The 17,729-nt window shown below is 44.3% G+C and overlaps 1 protein-coding gene across 5 annotated transcripts in view; it reads right to left on the bottom strand.

Annotated features, from left to right (window-relative positions):
- Positions 1-17,729, bottom strand: part of AFAP1 (actin filament associated protein 1) — a 174,912-nt gene that overhangs the window by 41,043 nt on the left and 116,140 nt on the right. For all 5 annotated transcript variants that reach the window (XM_006128231.5, XM_006128235.5, XM_089777792.1 and 2 more), the window contains 2 exons: positions 15,769-15,980; positions 12,649-12,828 (listed from right to left, as the gene is read on the bottom strand). In XM_006128231.5, the coding sequence (XP_006128293.3) occupies positions 12,649-12,828; positions 15,769-15,980 (392 nt within the window). The remainder of the gene's footprint in view (positions 1-12,648; positions 12,829-15,768; positions 15,981-17,729) is intronic.

The raw sequence follows: 17,729 nt of genomic DNA, 5'->3' as shown, positions 1-17,729 counted from the left end.
GTGCACCTACATGTACTACAGTCAGATATTTTTGCTTTACCAGACTCTGTAGGAACAGCAGTGCCACCCCCAAAATGTTGTACTCGTGGCACTGTGTATCAAGTGCCACCATCACTACGACCTCTCAGTTACTTCTTGCCAACTACTATGACAGAGAGGAAGGAGGGGCTGGTAATGGAATTGACATCTTGAAGAACAACTGTTTTTTTCTTGAGTGCTTGCTCATGTTGATTCCATTGTAGATGACTCACAAGCAGAGTCCTCAGAGATGAGCTTAGCGTTCACAGCTTTGCAGAATGGAGAGCTACTTGGCTGAAGCCAGCATCATCTTGAACTTGCTGGGTCAACAGATAGTATGAAGCAAACAAGCGACCCAACAAATTTCTTGAACTGGTACCTAAGATAGGTTGCTAAAGGACCCTGTGCCCTAGTTGAGTAAGCTATCACAATTTCTGGTAGGGGCATCTCTGCTAGCTTGCAGCAATAGTGGATGCAGGCTATAATCTAGGATGAGAGTCTCTGGGCTAATACAACACAACCTTTCATCCTGTCAGTAACTGCCGCAAATAACTGCACTGATTAACGGAACGGCTTTGTCTACTAAAGCCGTGCCTGTCCAACGTCCAGGGTATGTGTTCTGTGCTCCTCAACCATCACATGAGGTTTTGGAATAAGACTGATATGTAAATAACTTAGCTAATATGGAACTGGGAATGGGCCTTGATCAGAAAGGCCCAGTGCAGATGCAATTGGACCTTATTCTTATAGAATAAGGCAGCTCCAATGTGAGTGCCCTGATCTCAGATACCCAATGGCCCGAAGTTATAGTAACCAAGAAAGCGACCTTCCCGGGGAGAAACAGAAGGGAGCAAAGCATCAAGGGCTCAAAGGAAAGGACCCATGAGCCTGGACAGCATAAGATTTGGGTCCCAAGGGAGGACTGGGTCTCTGAGGGTACGTCTAAACTACATGCCTCCGTCGACGGAGGCATGTAGATTAGCCAGATAAGCAGAGGGAAATGAAGCCGCGATTAAAATAATCGCGGCTTCATTTAAATTTAAATGGCTGCCCCGCTCTGCCGATCAGCTGTTTGTCGGCAGATCAGGGCAATCTGGACGCGACGCGCCGACAAAGAAGCCTTTCTTGATCGGTACAGGTAAACCTGGTTTCACGAGGCATACCTGTACCGATCAAGAAAGGCTTCTTTGTCGGCGCGTCGCGTCCAGATTGCCCTGATCTGCCGACAAACAGCTGATCGGCAGAGCGGGGCAGCCATTTAAATTTAAATGAAGCCGCGATTATTTTAATCGCGGCTTCATTTCCCTCTGCTTATCTGGCTAATCTACATGCCTCCGTCGACGGAGGCATGTAGTTTAGACGTACCCTGACATGTGGGTAAAGGCACACCACACCTTTCAGGAATTGCACCATCATGGGATAGGCAAACACTGACCGGAAGACAGCAACAAGCCTGGAGCTTGTGGTGAAGCAGGTAGTGGAGAATGCCCTCCAGCAAGACCTCTTCTGCACAAATGAGCTGATCTGAGGCCCAGCATGTGAAGAGTTTCCATTATGCCACAACACTCCCAACTACAGAAACAGGAAAGCATCTGACAAGGAATCCTGGTCCCTCCCCTGCAGAGAGCAGAACACGTGGCACTTCCTGCTCTGCTGAGACCTGCACCTGTGGAGACCCCACAGATTAGGCTGGCCACTCCAGACGGAGTGACCATTCATGGCGAGACGAGAAGGACCTGCTCAGGCGATCTTCCAGAATGCTCTTGGTTCCGAGTAGATGGGGTGCTACCAGGTAGATGTCGTGTTGTACACAGAAGTCTCAGAGGTGGAGTGCTTCCTGACAAATCCCTGGCACTGCCCTGCCTATTGATGTAATACATCATGGCTACATTGTCTGTAGAACCTGCACTTCCTTGCCCTTCAGGTGGGGTAAGAAAGCTTGGCAAGCCAGGCAAACCATGAGTTGCTTGACACTGATGTGTATGGCTAGGTCATGCTGCATCCAATGTCCTTGAGTGCTGAGCTCACCCAGGGTTCCCTGCCCCAATCCAAAGTCTGATATTTCCGAGACCAGAGTGAGTGAAGGAGATGGGGTCACAAAGGAAACTTTGCAGCACTGACTTGGGGACCTGTCACCAGTCCAAGGACAGTAGGACATGGCTAAGTACCATGACCGCTCAGTCCAGGGTTGTCTGTTGGGAACATGTAAACTGAGACCAGCCACGTTTACAGGGGCCTCATATGAAGCCAGGCCTGGCTGACCACATACGTACATGTGGTTCAACAGGCACATATGGGCTGTGATGAGCGGGTGGGCCTTTATGCAAGATATTAAGTTCACCCGTGATCTGAATCCGTGGCAGGAAAGCACCTGTCCACATGGAGTCAAGAACTGCCCTGATAAGCTGCACATTTTACTAGCATTAACATGGACTTTTCTATGTTTATCAACAGGCCCAGGCTGAGACAGGTGGAGTGAACTAGATCAAGGCTTCTTTGCACCTGCTCCACAGACCTGGTGAGCCAGATATTGCAATATGGGAAAAGAAGGGTTCCATGCCACTTGAGGCAAACCACTACTGGTGTCATGCATTTGGCCAACACTCTTGTAGCTGATGATAGGCCAAAAGAGAGCGCCGTGAACTGGAAATGGCATCCTGCTACTATAATATGGAGATGAAATGTCTGTATCTCATGAATATGGAAACATGAATTAAGCATCTTTTGAGAGCAGCGTACCAGTCTCCCAGATCCAGAGAAGGACTAACGGAGGCTAGGGGAACCATGAAGAACCTCAACTTCTTAAGAGCCTTGTTGAGGTGATGCAGGCCCAAGATGGATTTTAGGCCCCATTTGGCCTTTGGAACTAGGAAATAATGGGAGTAGACCCCTCTTTATGCATGACCCAAGCAACCTCCTCCACCACCCCCAAGCACAGGAGCCTGTCGGCCTCCTGAATGAGAAGTTGCTTGTGGGCGGGGGAGGTCCCTGACGAGAGATTGTGGGAGGAGAGGGGGAGCTGTGAATTGAAGTGTAAAGCCCTGGGATATAATATCCAGGACCAATATCCTTGACCAGGCCAAGCAGAAAGATCAAAGAAAATGGAGGAAGGAGCAGAAAGAATCTGGGGAACTGACTGGGATATCACTCCCGGGTGCAGTCTCAAAATGCATGCATTTGGGCCCCATGGATTAGTGATGTGACATGGGCCGGGATGGAAGTGGAGAGGACACTGAACAGTGAGATGCTCAGCCATGTACTCCACCATGACCCAGATTGTCTGCCAATCATCAGAACAGATCCGGATGTTCCCTGAAGTAATTGGGTGGGCTAGCTCTCGAAGAGCCTGCCAGAACCTCATCTAGGGACGATAAGGATAATTGGGTTACTGGAAGAGAACCTGTGACTTCTTCCCCCTACAAGGGCAAAGAAGCTTAGGGGTGGGTACCACAGCCTCTGAGCAAGTGGCATGCACTGCTTCCAGTCCCATTGGTATCAGCGATGATGATGGCACAGCCAGTGTGACATGGGCCACTGGTGACATCTGCTGTTGCTTGGAGGTGGTCGCCACTGGGCTGGCCACTGCCCTGGGTGCCATTGCTGCGAAGATACAACCAATGCATTGTCAGGGCCTGAAGGAATCTGGGCAAGGGATTAAACAGGGTCTCCATGTTAGAGAAATCTCCTTCAGGTGACCACAAAGGAGCACGGATGCCTGAGAGTGGACTCTGGAGACTGGTGACCAGAGCGAGATGACCGGTGATGGTACTGGGCAACTGTAGCAATATCTAGGAGACCAGAGCCTGGATGGGGGTTGTTCCCATGGCCTGCGATAAGGAATGGCAATATGATGTAGATGGGTTGGAAGGTGAGTGAAGCTGGTAATATGGAGACTGATATTGATCTCTAGGCAAACCTTGCCTGGGCAGTGATGACCACAATGCTGGCAACTGGGGGTGTGCACTGGAGGATCTGGGGTGTAGCCCTGGGGGATTTGCAAGGCTGGGGTAAGGAGCACTGTTTTGTCTCAGAGGATCGGCAGTGCTACACTACCCCTCCCCCAGAGGCTGTGGCCAATGGCTTGCCCTCCTGCTGTGTCAATGGTGCTGGCGGAGGCATTTGCTTTCTTTGTGCTAGAGAGGCCAGTACTGATGGGGGCTTGGGCCTCCAAACTGTTCCCATAAGCCAGTGACAAATTGTTAAGGGGCTCACAGCTTCAGCTGGAGAGGAGTGCACTCACGGCTCTGGGGTGGCCAGGTGGATCAAACCAGGTCCCCTGCCCAAAGCCCTTGGGCTTTTTGGCCTGGTGGTGATCCAGGCCTTCTTAGGCACTGGGGAAACTGGTGACAGGTGCCATTGGGGCTGGAGGACACTACGCACTGGTGCCAAGGGACTCACGGATTCCTGGAGAGAGGGTTTGGAGGCCAGGCAAGAGGCTGACTTCATGAGAGGGGATCATACTCTAATATCCCGCTCTTTCTGAGTTTGGGGCTGAAAGTTCATAGCAATAAGACACTTCTCCTTGATGTGCAAGCCACCCAATCACGGGGGGATCATTGGCAGGCATATGCAAGGTTTGAATCCAGGGGCCTGGAGCGTGCCCTGCCAGGGGCAAATTAACTACAGCTATCTAATTAGAAAAAAATTCAAGTTCTTTAATGGGCTCTAAGATTAAGGAGCTCTCAACAAGGAGAGAACCACCTCTAACAACTTGCAAATCAAGGGAAAGAGGCACTCTGAATAACCACCAAGGGTGGTAAAAAGGAATTCAGAGGGCATAGGGGAGCATGGTGCCTGATATATACAGCAGATATGCTGATGACATGATGTAAGAGGCAGCATCACGGGGGGGAGGAGGGCGCAGGTGGGATGCCAGGTTTTAAGCAGGCTCCCTGCAAGCACTGCCCCCCTGCGCTGCTGCCTCTGATACAAAGGCAGCTACATGGGACGGAGGGGGAAGAGAGGAGGGACAGACAGGAGCTGGTATGCACCAGGAGCTGGCTTTTAAGCAGCTTTTAGGTAGCAGTCACCTGCCCTGCCCCTGTACTGCTGCAGTACCAGGAGGTTGCGGGGGTGGGGAAGACTGGGGAGTGGAAGAGACAGCTCCATGGGAGCCAGTACATGCAGGGAGCCAGCTTAAAAATGGAAACAGACAATTACCAGAGACGGAAAATGTCAAGGGTGCTTGTTTTAACAGCCTTATAAAAAGGACTGTAACATCTTTAAACGACCACATATGGACACACAGTCTTCAATATCAGGAAAAAAACTTCATCGTGCCCTCTACTCCAGTGTCGATGGACAGATTTAGTGCTGACTCAGAAGGCACAGGGTCACCTACTGAATCACCAAAACTCTACTTCCACCTAGGTATGCCATAATCATTTTCCATTCAATTAGTGATCCAGCTCCACTCTGCTTCGTTTATGAAAGCCAATGGGATCACAGCAAAATGTGGCATAGATTTAAGCATTAAACTAAAGAAACTTTATACAAATCAGGCCTGGCCAAAGAGTTGGCAGGACCCAAAGCAACATGGTGACAGTGGGGCCTGGTTGGTGGATGCTCTAGTTTAAGTCAAACCCAGTTAAGGGGTTACAGAGTCCAGCTGGGGCAGCACAAGTTGCTCACTGGATACATTCCTCTACACCTCAAGTTAAGAAAAATTTCAACTTGGACTCTATTTCAATCTCATCTGCCTTGCTTTTACTGATCACTGTGACATCATTATTCACTACCGTAAAACTTCCAATAAAAGCCCTCAGCATCTGTTAGTACAAACTATCCAAGACCTCTGGCTTGTATTAGAGACCCAGCGTTTATTTGACAGATACGGTATCTATTAAAATATCTGGTCAGTACTCCTGGCATAACAGAGTAAAAGACTCATAATGAAGGTAAGTGCTTTTGTTTTGGAGGTTATTGTATGATTTTCTGTAATTTGAGATCATTTTCAATATGGTTAAAGATGACTGAGTCATCTCTGTGTTTCAGTATGCTGGTATAAGTTTACCCCCCCCCCCCCCCCCCCCCCCGCAATCATGTTACAGGCTATGGGGAGGAGAGGGAAAATTCTCTCAATGGAGCAGGATTTCTCTTTCCCTCACTCTGACCAGGGCATCCCCCTAGGTAGGCCTGATCCCAGGGTGGGAATCTCTTCTGTTTGGTCAGGGTATCCCCTTGTAGGGGCAAACTCTAAGTTGTGGGCAGGGGACTGCTGTGAGCAGTTGCAGAATGGGTGGGTGGCTATCTCTGTCTCCTCCTCTTTACAGGGGCAGGACCCCAGCGCCTCCCTCCGGTACCTGTGGGAGGGTGAGTGGGGGCTGGCAAAGTTTGTCTCTGTGGTTGGCTGCACCACATGGCCGGGTGGCTCCGAGCTAGGGCAGCAAGTGAGTGGCTGGGTGGGCAGGCGCCAGGCAGCGTGGGGCCCTGAAGGTGCAGGGCCCAAGGGAACTACAGTACCTTGCTCATCTTGCTCTAAGGATGGGCTTGGCCCAAATAATGCATAAAACTATAAAAAAAAATATATTTTAATAACATGGATTTTTTTTTAGATTCTCTTGCACATGATACTTGATGACCAAGCATTAGAAAGCACACTAATACTATTTTTTTTTCTTTTTGGTTTAAAGACCAAATTTCAGATAGCTTAATTTGAAGGGGTTACAACCAGTAAGGTAGGCACTTGTGGGGCTGCTCAGGAGAGACTCCAGTGCTGCCCAGCTCATTCGCAGAGCACCCTACATCTAAATTGTTTCTACTCTGTGTGCACAGTCTCATGCCTCAGTGTTCATAAAATTTATTCCGCACATGGTTGGAAAAAATCCACCCATATATGGGAAAGATTAGAGGGAACACTGGTTACAACACAGAACCTATTTGACTGTATGAATGAAGTCATTAACGGTAGTATATTGCTGTAATACCACGTTAGTAGCATTTTTGTTTCTTTGTCTACTACCTCTTTGCGGCATGATCAACAAGTGCAATTTCTTGCAGCCAATTGGATATATAGGAACGAATATTCAGAGCATAGGTCTGTAGCTGCAGAAATTCATGCACATTCTCAAACATCCATTGAAAAACCTCATTTCTCAGCCACAAAGGCTAATGTGCAATTTTATAGGCGCAATTCAGTGTTACTGATGCAATCTCTATAGCAGCCTGAAATCTGTACTGGTTACACTTGGTGCTCTGAAATTCTGACAAAGTGGTGACATCAGCTATTCTTTCAACCAAGCACTCTTTAGCTGGTCAGCCTGAAACTGCTTATGTGGTTTGCTGTCTAGACTTCATTTTACCCCAGATTTCTCAGCTGTTTTCTGGTGTCATCTCTATAGAATTCCTAAGAATGTACTATTTATTCAATTAAGCATACTTGAACTGACATTTTTAAATTAGCTGCTTAAATAAAGTAACCTATATTTTCAAAATTACATCTTAAAAAAGAGATGTCAATTGCTTCAGCCTACAAAGGAAAGTCACTTGCCCAATCCTTATTTTCACAGATACAGTACTAATCTTGGCCTTTATAAGCTAAAGGAAAAAGTACTAGCTTGATACTTAAATCTGAGAACAACCTAAGCTTGGCTTCCCAACAGGGCTCACAGATGCATATTTTTGAAGAAGGTGGTATCCCTGTTTGACAGGTGGAGATGGAAGTGATAGGAGGAAAATAAAGATCCAATCAGTTCTGTTGTTCAAAACAGTACAATTGTCTTAGGAGGTTGGGGAACTAAGTGTGCTGGATATAGCCCAGGCTGTATTTCCAAGGTAGGTGAACTATTTCTCCATGAGGTAACAGAACTTATATCTGGCCCATTTGCAGAACCTCCACTCTGCTCCGTTAATTAAACAATACCAACCTCAGAATCCCACAGCACTAACATTAGGATCGCCATGCATCTGATTTTTGACTGGAACACCCAGTCAAAAAGGGATCTTGGTGGCAGCCATTATGAGTCCGACCAATGGCACAGCAGGGCTAAGGCAGGCTCACTGCCTTTCCTGGCTCTGTGCAGCTCCTGGAAGTGGCTGGCATGTCCCAGTGGCTTCTAGGGAAAAGGGGGAAATCAAGGAAGCTCCAAACACTGTCCTCACCCCCAATGATGGGTCTTGCAATTCCCACTGGCATGGAACTGCAACAACTGGGAGCTGCGGGGGTCGGCAGCATACAGAGTACCCTGACCCCTTTGCCTAGGGGCCGGACAAGCTGGACACTTCAGACAGGATCCCAGAGAAGGGGCAGGGTCTTGGGGAAGGGCTGGAGCAAGGATGTTCAGTTTTCTACCATTAGAAAATTATCAACCCTAACGGGAGGCCCTCATTTGAACTGGGCAAATTGACAGGATATTCTGTCTAACAAGAGGTCCCTGACTTGCTGAAGGGCTGGACCTATTTGTGTCCAGAGAAGTGATGTGTCCTTTCTGGTATGTTTAACATTAGTCACAAGGAAACTTTTGTTGTTTGTATAGGTCCTCTCTGTAATGTTTTATCCTTAAAATAATGTACTCTGCTGAGAGAGCCATATGATCACCTATAATTGCTGGCAATACACGGGTCTTAGCCCTTGGAAAGTAAGCAGTGCACAAGTGCTGGACATTAGAAAGACTAACTTGCTGGAGATGTCATGGTGTATGGTAAGAGACTGTGCAGTTTTAAAACCCCAGGTCAAGAGGGAGAGGAATGCCTGTGTCAGCCCAAGAGAGGCGATGGCTGGGTGCTTGAAACTTTAGGTTAGTGCCCTTAAGGGACCACAAAGGGAGAATACAGGTGCATCTCCCCAGTGGTAGAGTTTATGACTCTGCCCAGTCTATCAAAGCTAGAAATGACATGCTGGGGACAGATCACAGGCAGGAGTGCCTCCAAGCTGACTGGAAGGCAGGGAAATTAAGGGCCCAACCATCTGCCTCTTTTCTATTTCATTGCAAAAAGAATCTGGCACAGTCTGTAAAGAGCTGTGTTTGGTCAAGAATGCCCAGACTTAACAGCCAGGAAGAATCAAGAGTGGCTTTTCAGCACTAAAAATACTTTCCAATCTATTGGTAGGAGGAGGACACCTGCAAAATCTCTCCTTCCCAACACAACACAGTGATCTCATTCCCAGTACTGTTCTTTCCTACACACATCCTCACATACTGCAGGGGTTCACAGAGGTATGGGGGTAAGCAGTAAAAAGAGAATTAGCTGTAAAATAGTGCCATTTGAAATCATTGTATTCCATTGACAATTAATATTTCTAAATGACTAATATTGAGCTGTTGTGAGCACAGGATAAACTGCTTTAGGACTGTTACGGAGTCTGTGATTTGTGCAGTACAGTATGTAATATGTTATAGCAAGCTGTAAACTCAGACATTGGGAGGACAGTAGCTTTCCTATGTACTTGAAATAGCTTTATTAATGGAAAGCTCTGTAGTGTAATAGAACAAAATAAACTACTGTCAGTCTGTCTCCAAAAGTTCTGCAGATTGCCCAGTCTTTCACTCTCTGCAGAGATACAAGTTTGCTAAGAGGAAATTTTGCAAACTTCTTGTTTTAAGTAGCAGGAATGTGCCTTGTATGTGGAAATAACTTTCTCTGCCTAGGTCTGTGAAGACTGTTTTGTGTATACATAAATACATTAAACATGGTCTGCGAAAGAAAGCCTGATAAGCCCAAATACATTCAGCACTGCAGAATCCAAGTTTAGAACAGCACCGGAAATATCGGAGCATTTAGTATGATCTAATTACAATGAAATTCCTTTGGAAAAGATTGCCACAGACCAATGCCATCTCATTCCAATCAGTTGCCATGTGCACATGCAAGACAGATTCCAATCAGTGTTCATGAAATGTAAAATTAATTAACAGGACACTTGTACAGTGCTGTTTTTAAGTAATAATTAGGTATGGAGATTATGAAATAGCCTGTCAGTGTTCGTTGCTGCAGTTACTTCCTACAAAAAAACAAATTTCAGAGGCACTCTAGACACAGGTGAAGTTAGCAGTTGCCTAAGGAATGCTTGTGGTTGGAAGATGGGAGCAGTTCCCTCATTCTGGAAGGTGGGTCCCTGTCATAAATTTCTAAGCAAATAGGAGAGATGTGACACAGTGAAATTTTGCCTTAGATTGAGACAAACACACAAAACAAAGGCTAATCTGGTGGTATACTAATAATTAATTTTCAATTCAGCAAGTCACTGTGCAGTCATGCCTCTGAAACTGCTCTTCGCTTCTTTTTTTATAGGAAGCCCACACACCATCAGGAAATTCTTGTGTCTAACTCAACTGTGTTTAGAACATACAATTTATTGTAAGAAAATAAGTACCATATATGGTTATGTCCGAGCAATGCACAGAGAACGCTGGATGGATTTGTGTGTATTCAGAATTGTAGATGTACTTAAAAGGCTGGATGAAAAGGTTTTTAAATAAGTCACTGAAGCCTAAGTGATAGTTTCCCACAGTACTTCACTGACCTTCGCTTCTGAGAATAGCCAAGTGCAACATAAAAACTAGTAATCTGGTTAGGATCTGAAACTCAAGTTACTTGCATTGGGAATTTCCACATTTCTAGACACTGAACAGAACAGAGTAAAAAATGGCAACATTTTGTTTCTCAGAAGTCTGCAATCGCAAGACAAACTGCAACACATGACATGCTGCTACAACAAAGCTTGAAAACTGGACTAAGTCTACTAGACAGAGTGAAACACAGCTGCACTTCTGCATGTATAAAACACCCGCTCCCTGAAACTGACACTACTACTACAAATGTGCTTCTGTTTACTGTGTACTGTACTCAGGGCTGGATTAACTCTTCTGGGGGCTTGCAGCTATTAGATTTGGCACTTACCTGGCACAGATCCTGGGGGGAACAGGTGGCTCCGTGCAGCCCTACAACTACAGGCACAGCCCCCTGCCACTCTTACTGGCTGCGATTCCTGTCTAATAGGAGCAGAAGGGATGAAGCCCACAGGTGAGTGCTGCTAGTGGGGATGTACTTGGCTCCACTCAGAAGGGGAAAGTGGCGAGGGAGATCACCTGCCATCCACTCAGCTGCATTTAAAATAGCCACCAGCTTTCCGCATTCCTCTCCTGCCCCCCACACTCAGCACTGTCAAGATTCTGGGCAACTTCTGAGCCTACTGCTGTTTAGGGGAAACATGTTTACAATAGCAAAAACAGCACATGGAGCAGTGCAAAGCATAGCAGCTATGCATCTTCATACCCGTCACATCAGCTCATCTACATCAGCCCATTCATTTACACCCACAACCACACCTGCTACTCAGATTCCCATGAGTCCCCATGAGTCCCTCTCCCCTCCAATGCTGCTCCATTACTTCTCCCTTCCCCTTCTGTTAAAGGTGTAGTGGTTCTGGGCTACGCTTATTGTCTTGCTATGTCAGAAACAAGCAAGCAGTGCCTGGGTCTTTTTGCTCAACAGCCCCCTCTGCTTACTCCAAGTTTTGACTTGCCCCAGTTAAGAGGAATTTGTCAAGCCTTGTACTATGTTTGATAGAAAACATTTTCATCTATGTTCCCAGAGAATTTCTTCCATAAGCCAGGATGTTAAGAAGATAAGTGAACAATGTGTACTAATCTCTGCAATTCTCATACACAACATACATGCCACCCGTGATTCTGCATACATTTATGCACGTATGAACTCAGTGCAACTACTCTCACACATAGCTACTCAGGCACATAAATTGTCAGAGGATCAAGGGCCCAAAAATGTAAATATGGGTGGACAAACATTTACTGGTATGAATTCAGAATGGCTCCTTCACTCGTGAATAGCAAAACCATTAATTCTTATCATGCCAAAGGGATACCAATAAAACCTTTAACCAATCTACATCATCATCTATTTTGCATTAGACAACAATTACAGAAACCACTCCTCCCATTTGCATAAGTGTTCTAGAAAATTAAAACCCACTTTACTGATATTGTTTTCCTCTCTTTCTGCCTTGGTTACAATGTATTATTTTTGAAGCACCAACAGTAATGCTAGGCCCTGTGAATCCATCTGTGTTTAAAACAAGAGTTCCTACTTCACAGACTTAAAGAGGGAGCAAAAATTATACAAAGCATAGTATCTATTTGAAAGATGAAAAAATTTGGCTTTCAGTTAGCATAAAACAATCATTTTTGGCTTTGACTCATCGCACTGATAGCACTGCTGCTGCTGTTTCAGGGATAAATATTACTCATCATTTTGGGGAGAAATTCTAGATTTGAAGAGAAACAAAAATTTTCGTTACAGATTTGTTAGTTTTTTGTTGGGAAGAGAAGAGTCAAATATCAAAATTTAGAATTCCAGTTTCTCATAAAATTGTATACTTGGAAAGAGCTGCATGGTATTTCACGTGAGCAGCAGAATTCAGTAAACACAGCAAGTTTATTACAGAAGAAGTGTCATTGTACGAGGCAAAAACGTGAAAGGATTTTGTTCGTGGGAGGTGAAAGCGCAAAGCCTGGATATACGTGGCCATTCTTCTGAATAACAAAAAACTCCACAGCTATCTAACTTTGAAAATCAGGCACATTTTCATATCTCACCTTTTATTATCAATTTATACTGAATAATAAACACGATGTTTTATTGCCATGCAACTGGTAGGAAACCATCCAATACCTTCAACCACTGCTCCGCCTGTTCTTTGCTCTGTACTGCTAGAACCAGGGCATCTGTTCCTTGATGAGTGATTTTCAGCTCATGCTTCTTCTTTTTACTGTCTTTGGGAATGTATGTGATACTGCAGTCATTCAAAAGAAGTTCCATCTGAGGTTGCTGGTCCTTGGAACTTTTATAACACTAAGTAAAAATGGAAGAATGTTACGTTAAATTTGCTGCACTTTTTGGAAAAGCACTCAACTGTGCTATTTTTGCTTTTTTCTTACTCATCCCCTTACCACATACAAAAGTTAATCAATGCTAACTTCACAGCTTTCTCAATCTTGCTCTTTTTTAAAGTGAAATGATGCCAGATTGATATTATCAAAGGCTATTCAATCATAGAACAGTACAGCATGGAAAAGTCCACTGCAGGCTTTGTTTACCCACCAATAAGCCTCAGTGCTGAACTAGGATGTGAAGGTTTGCTGGTTAACTTTACTAGCATGCTTACCAGGGTAAGCAGTTAACAGGCACCCACCTGGCTAGAGAAGCCCCCTGCCTGAGGCATGGTGGGCGCTGCCTGGGGACAGGAGTTGAGGTTCTCCTGGCAAGTAGCATGGCTGGGGCACTGGTGCTCATCCCATTCCCCATTAGGAGCAACTAGCGGTCCAGAGCAGGACAAGCACCTGTGCCCTGGCCATGCCCTTTATCATGGAGCATCCCAACCCTGGTCCCCCATAAGCACCAGGCAGGGCAAAGCAGGACAAGCACCCTCCCTGGTCACACTACACCACAGGAGTACCCCAACATACATGCAGACATGCATTTTACACATGGGTCTCACCCCTTAATTTAAAATCTTGCCTTATCCATTTCTTGTGCTAAGATTCAGGAATATGTAGTAATTGTTAACAGGATATTACAAACATTACAACCAAGGTTAAGAAAGTAACTTTTTTTTTCCAAGCCAATCTTTGTAACTCCCCACAATTTTCTAATTGTTTCCCTTTCAGGCTAAAATTTATCTGGCCTGGTCTCAGCTCAGAGGCAAATAATTTCTCTGAAGAAATTTGGTTTGTAAAAATATATATATATATGCTTAAGTTATATGAGCAAGAAAAGCCACTACTATCTTTTAGAAGTTTAAGCAGCATTTATGGTGCATATCTTTATATATATTTCTAGATTTTATTTTTCAGAGTACATATATAAAGTTTACTAAAAATACACATTTGCATAGCAAACCGTGCCAGATGAGTCTGTACAGAAAGTAATTATTAGCCCAAATATATATACTGAATATGTGGTACTGATCTAAAATATCACATTTTGGTCTCATTTAAATATTGCATTTATAATATAGGGAATTACTAATCCCTAAGCACATATATGTTTGTATTACTTCCTGCATAACTCAGAAATTAAGTATTGTAGGTTTTTCTTCCAATACTAAACTAATCTTTTTAAACTGTTCATTCAAATCCTGTTATGATTTTTATTTTCTTAATCCCCATTATAGTGTTACTGAGGGAAAAAAAGCCAGAGGGAAAAAAATAATTTCTTAGACCACACAAGTAGTTAAAAGAGCATGTGGTTAAAGGAAAAACAGTACCACTACAGTTTAAAATAAATAAACTTCATTCTAGAAGAAATATAAGGTGCCTTTTTAATTTCTCTTTCACTCTCTATTTTGATTTTAAGCTTCTATCCTTCACTCATAGGAATGGTGTCTCTAGCCTCTGTCAGAGGCTGGGAATGGGTGACAAGGGAGAGATCACTGGATGATTATCTGTTCTATTCATTCCCTCCAGAGCACATGGCATTAGCCACTATCAGAAGACGAGATACTGGGCTAGATGGACCTTTGCTCTGACCCAGTATGGTCAGTCTTATTATGAAAGTCTGATTCTGAATTTGCATGTGTTGGCATAAATCTGACTAACACCACAGAAACCAATGGATTGCCACCAATATAAGTGAACCAAATCAGAGTCAAATTTCTGTTTGACACTTAACATATATACAATGCACAAATAATAACCTTTAAACATAAATTGAACTGCCCGTTTAATATCAACTTCCCACCATATTTACAGCAATCTCTTATCTGACCACCTATGTCTCAAAATCAATCTATTTCCCCATCAACCAAAATAGAAGATGAACTTGGCAGCATACTCAGAACATGGTCAAATGTGGGCTATGAAGAACCTAAGAGAGAAAATGAGTTTTAAATTGAGGATCTCCTCCCCCTTTTATAGACCATCCCCTTCCAGCTGCTACCAAGTTTTTTAAAGTTGAGATGCAGCCATCATAAGCTTATCTGCTATTACCACTTTGCTGGCACCACACAGTGGGGAGGGTAAAAAGTGCCCAAGTGATTTAGGAAGTATTTTGAAACACGCAGTATGGCTTTCTAATATAAAAATGAAACTCTTTCATAAGATCACTGTTTTTTTCACTGAACAGAAACAAGTCTTGAAGAAAGGAGTTTACTAAATCATGGACCTATAACTGGTGATCACTCTATGAAAGAAACATAACGGAGTTCTAAAGAACAAAACACAGAAAGATATTTAAATCACTTCCATCTTTCCTCTCTATGATACAGCTGTGAATTATGTGAATGTGGCATCTGTAATTACAGCAGAACAGATGGTGAAGGTTTAGTTTTAAGTATATACATTACGATAACATATGCTGCCAAGTGATTGCTCAATCTACCAAGGGGCTTGTTTCTCTAAGGGTCTGATCCAACAACTCTTATATAGGGAAATCTCTCAGAATCCATTGGGATTTTTGCCTCCATAAGGGCTGGGTTTACAAGGTTTCAGGGACGAAATATATTAGACAGAAATAGGCTTCAGGCTATGTTCTCTGCATCAGAGAATTTTCTAGGGCAGGGTGTAGGTTTCACTGTGACAGGTTCCATGTTCTAAGTGGCTTTAGAAAAAGCAATCAATCGATTGATAAGAGGCCCCTAATGTCAGATTCTTGTTCATGACTAGGCTCTCTGACACCAGTACAAAACATGATCTCCGTTTACAATATGTTTACCGTAAGCAATTTTCCTTTAAAAATAATCACATGTTTAAATTACAAACAAAATCTAGCCAAATGAAAGAAAATAATAATTACCAGTAGTTTGTTTTCTTTGATAACACAAAGTAGTTTGGTCCACTGTCCAAATCGCTTCTTTCTCAAAAGGAAGGCACAGATTTTGGCATCCTTTACTAGGTCCATAGAAGCCTCCTCAGAAGGCCATTGATGTCTCATTTTTTTCCCTTTTCCATCCTCCTCCTCTTCATCATAAGATTCGTAAGAGCTGCTCATAGCATCGGAGTCATAATCTTTAAGGAAAGAATAAAAGTGCCCAGTTAAAACCATCAGCATTGAAACACACATATAAAACTGTAAGTTATTCCTTTTAGACAAACTATAAACAATATATTTTTCAGTCTTTAGTAGTATCAATACATGTTTATTGAGTACGAGAAGCTACAAAGGTGAGAAATGCATCATCATCAGATTTAACCACAGAACCATAATTAGGCCCATGGAATTTTAAAATTCAACTTAACTTGGAAACTAATACTTAACACTTATATACTGCTTATTTTGAAAATGCTACATGCAATTTCATTTTTCACCTTTTGTAGCATTGCTAAAGGAAGAGATTATAATCTTTTCCCATTACTTAAGGTGACAATGTCTGCACACACACACACACACACACACACACACACACACACACACACACACAAATATTAAGGACACAGTCTATAGAGAAATAAACATGAAGTTTGACAGAACTCACAAGGAATTAAGTACTTCTGTAAGTTAAAATATTTCACACCATATACACTAGAAAGACATCAATGGCTCTTTGATTTAAGTGCAATTCGTATCAATCTCTTTGTTGTTAACCAGAAGTCAGTTCTCGAATACTGAAAAACTTTGTTGTCCTTATCACAGAACTCTGTACCTTCTATTAAATGAGGACATTTCTGCCAGCTAGTATGCCTAGAAACTCCAGAAGGCACAATCCTTCCTGAAGCACCCTGTGGAATGGCTGAGCAATAATCCATTGCATGGATGTAGCAAAGGGCTACAAATGAATCCAAAATTAAGAAATGGTGGGGTTTTTAATTGTTTAAAAAATAAAAAAAGGAAAGAAAAAGGAAAGGTGGGAAAGATTAGGGATTATCTATTACTTAATTTAAAGTGGCAACCTGGAAAATGCTTTTATATGAAAGAATATTCACTTTCTCATAATCATATAAAATAATATGTAAGACCTACTCTCTTCTAATTACCTCCCTGAAAACCAGGGCAAAGAGCATAAGCAAAAACATACTTCTAGAAAGGTGATCCAGGAAGCTCAATGAAAGTTTATACTATTGAATTAGAAAATCCCTAGGCAGCCATTGATTAAACTCAGACAAAAGAACACTCGCATGCATGTGGGTCCGGTATTTAAGGCAGGGGAAGGCTTTGCCTTCCCAAACCACCAGGCATAGCCCCACCCACAGTCCACCTCCAGAACGCCTGCAGTAGGTTTTCTGGGGCAGAGTGTTGCTGCCCCCAGTGCCCACCCTCCCCGTGTTCTGGGGCTGGAGAGGCAGGACTGGGTCAGGCCATGGGGTGCGCCCTCCTCCAGGGCTGGGAAGTCTGGGGCCATGCCATGCGCCCTCTGACCTCCTCTGGGGCTGGGCCATGCTGTGCATCCTCCTTGCCCAGGGCTGGGGAAGGTGCGCTTAATGGAACGCCCTTCTTCCTCTCCTGGTGCTCCCAGGCTGGAGAGGCTAAGCTGGGCTGTGCCAGATCGTGCAGGGCACGCCCTCCTCTGGGGCTGGGACCATGCCACTAGCCCTCTGCCCTCCGCAGGGCTGGGGAAGCTGGGGTAAGTGCGCGCCCGCCTTCTCCCTCCTTTCCCTGTAGTTGGGAAGGAGAGCGCACATACGGTTGCCCCGCCTCCCCGTGGGGGTGGGGCTTCAGAAGAAGGGGCAGGGCTGGAGGTGGGGCTGGCACTTGCATCCCCCAGCTGTGCCTTCTCCAACCACCCTTGCTCATGTTACCTGCAGCGACAGAAGAGTTAA

This window comes from Pelodiscus sinensis, chromosome 4 (assembly GCF_052426305.1).
Source record: "Pelodiscus sinensis isolate ZL-2025 chromosome 4, ASM5242630v1, whole genome shotgun sequence".
NCBI lineage: Eukaryota > Metazoa > Chordata > Testudines > Trionychidae > Pelodiscus > Pelodiscus sinensis.
The sequence above is the reverse complement of the archived record's forward strand: the minus strand, read 5'-3'. Positions and strand labels throughout refer to the sequence as shown.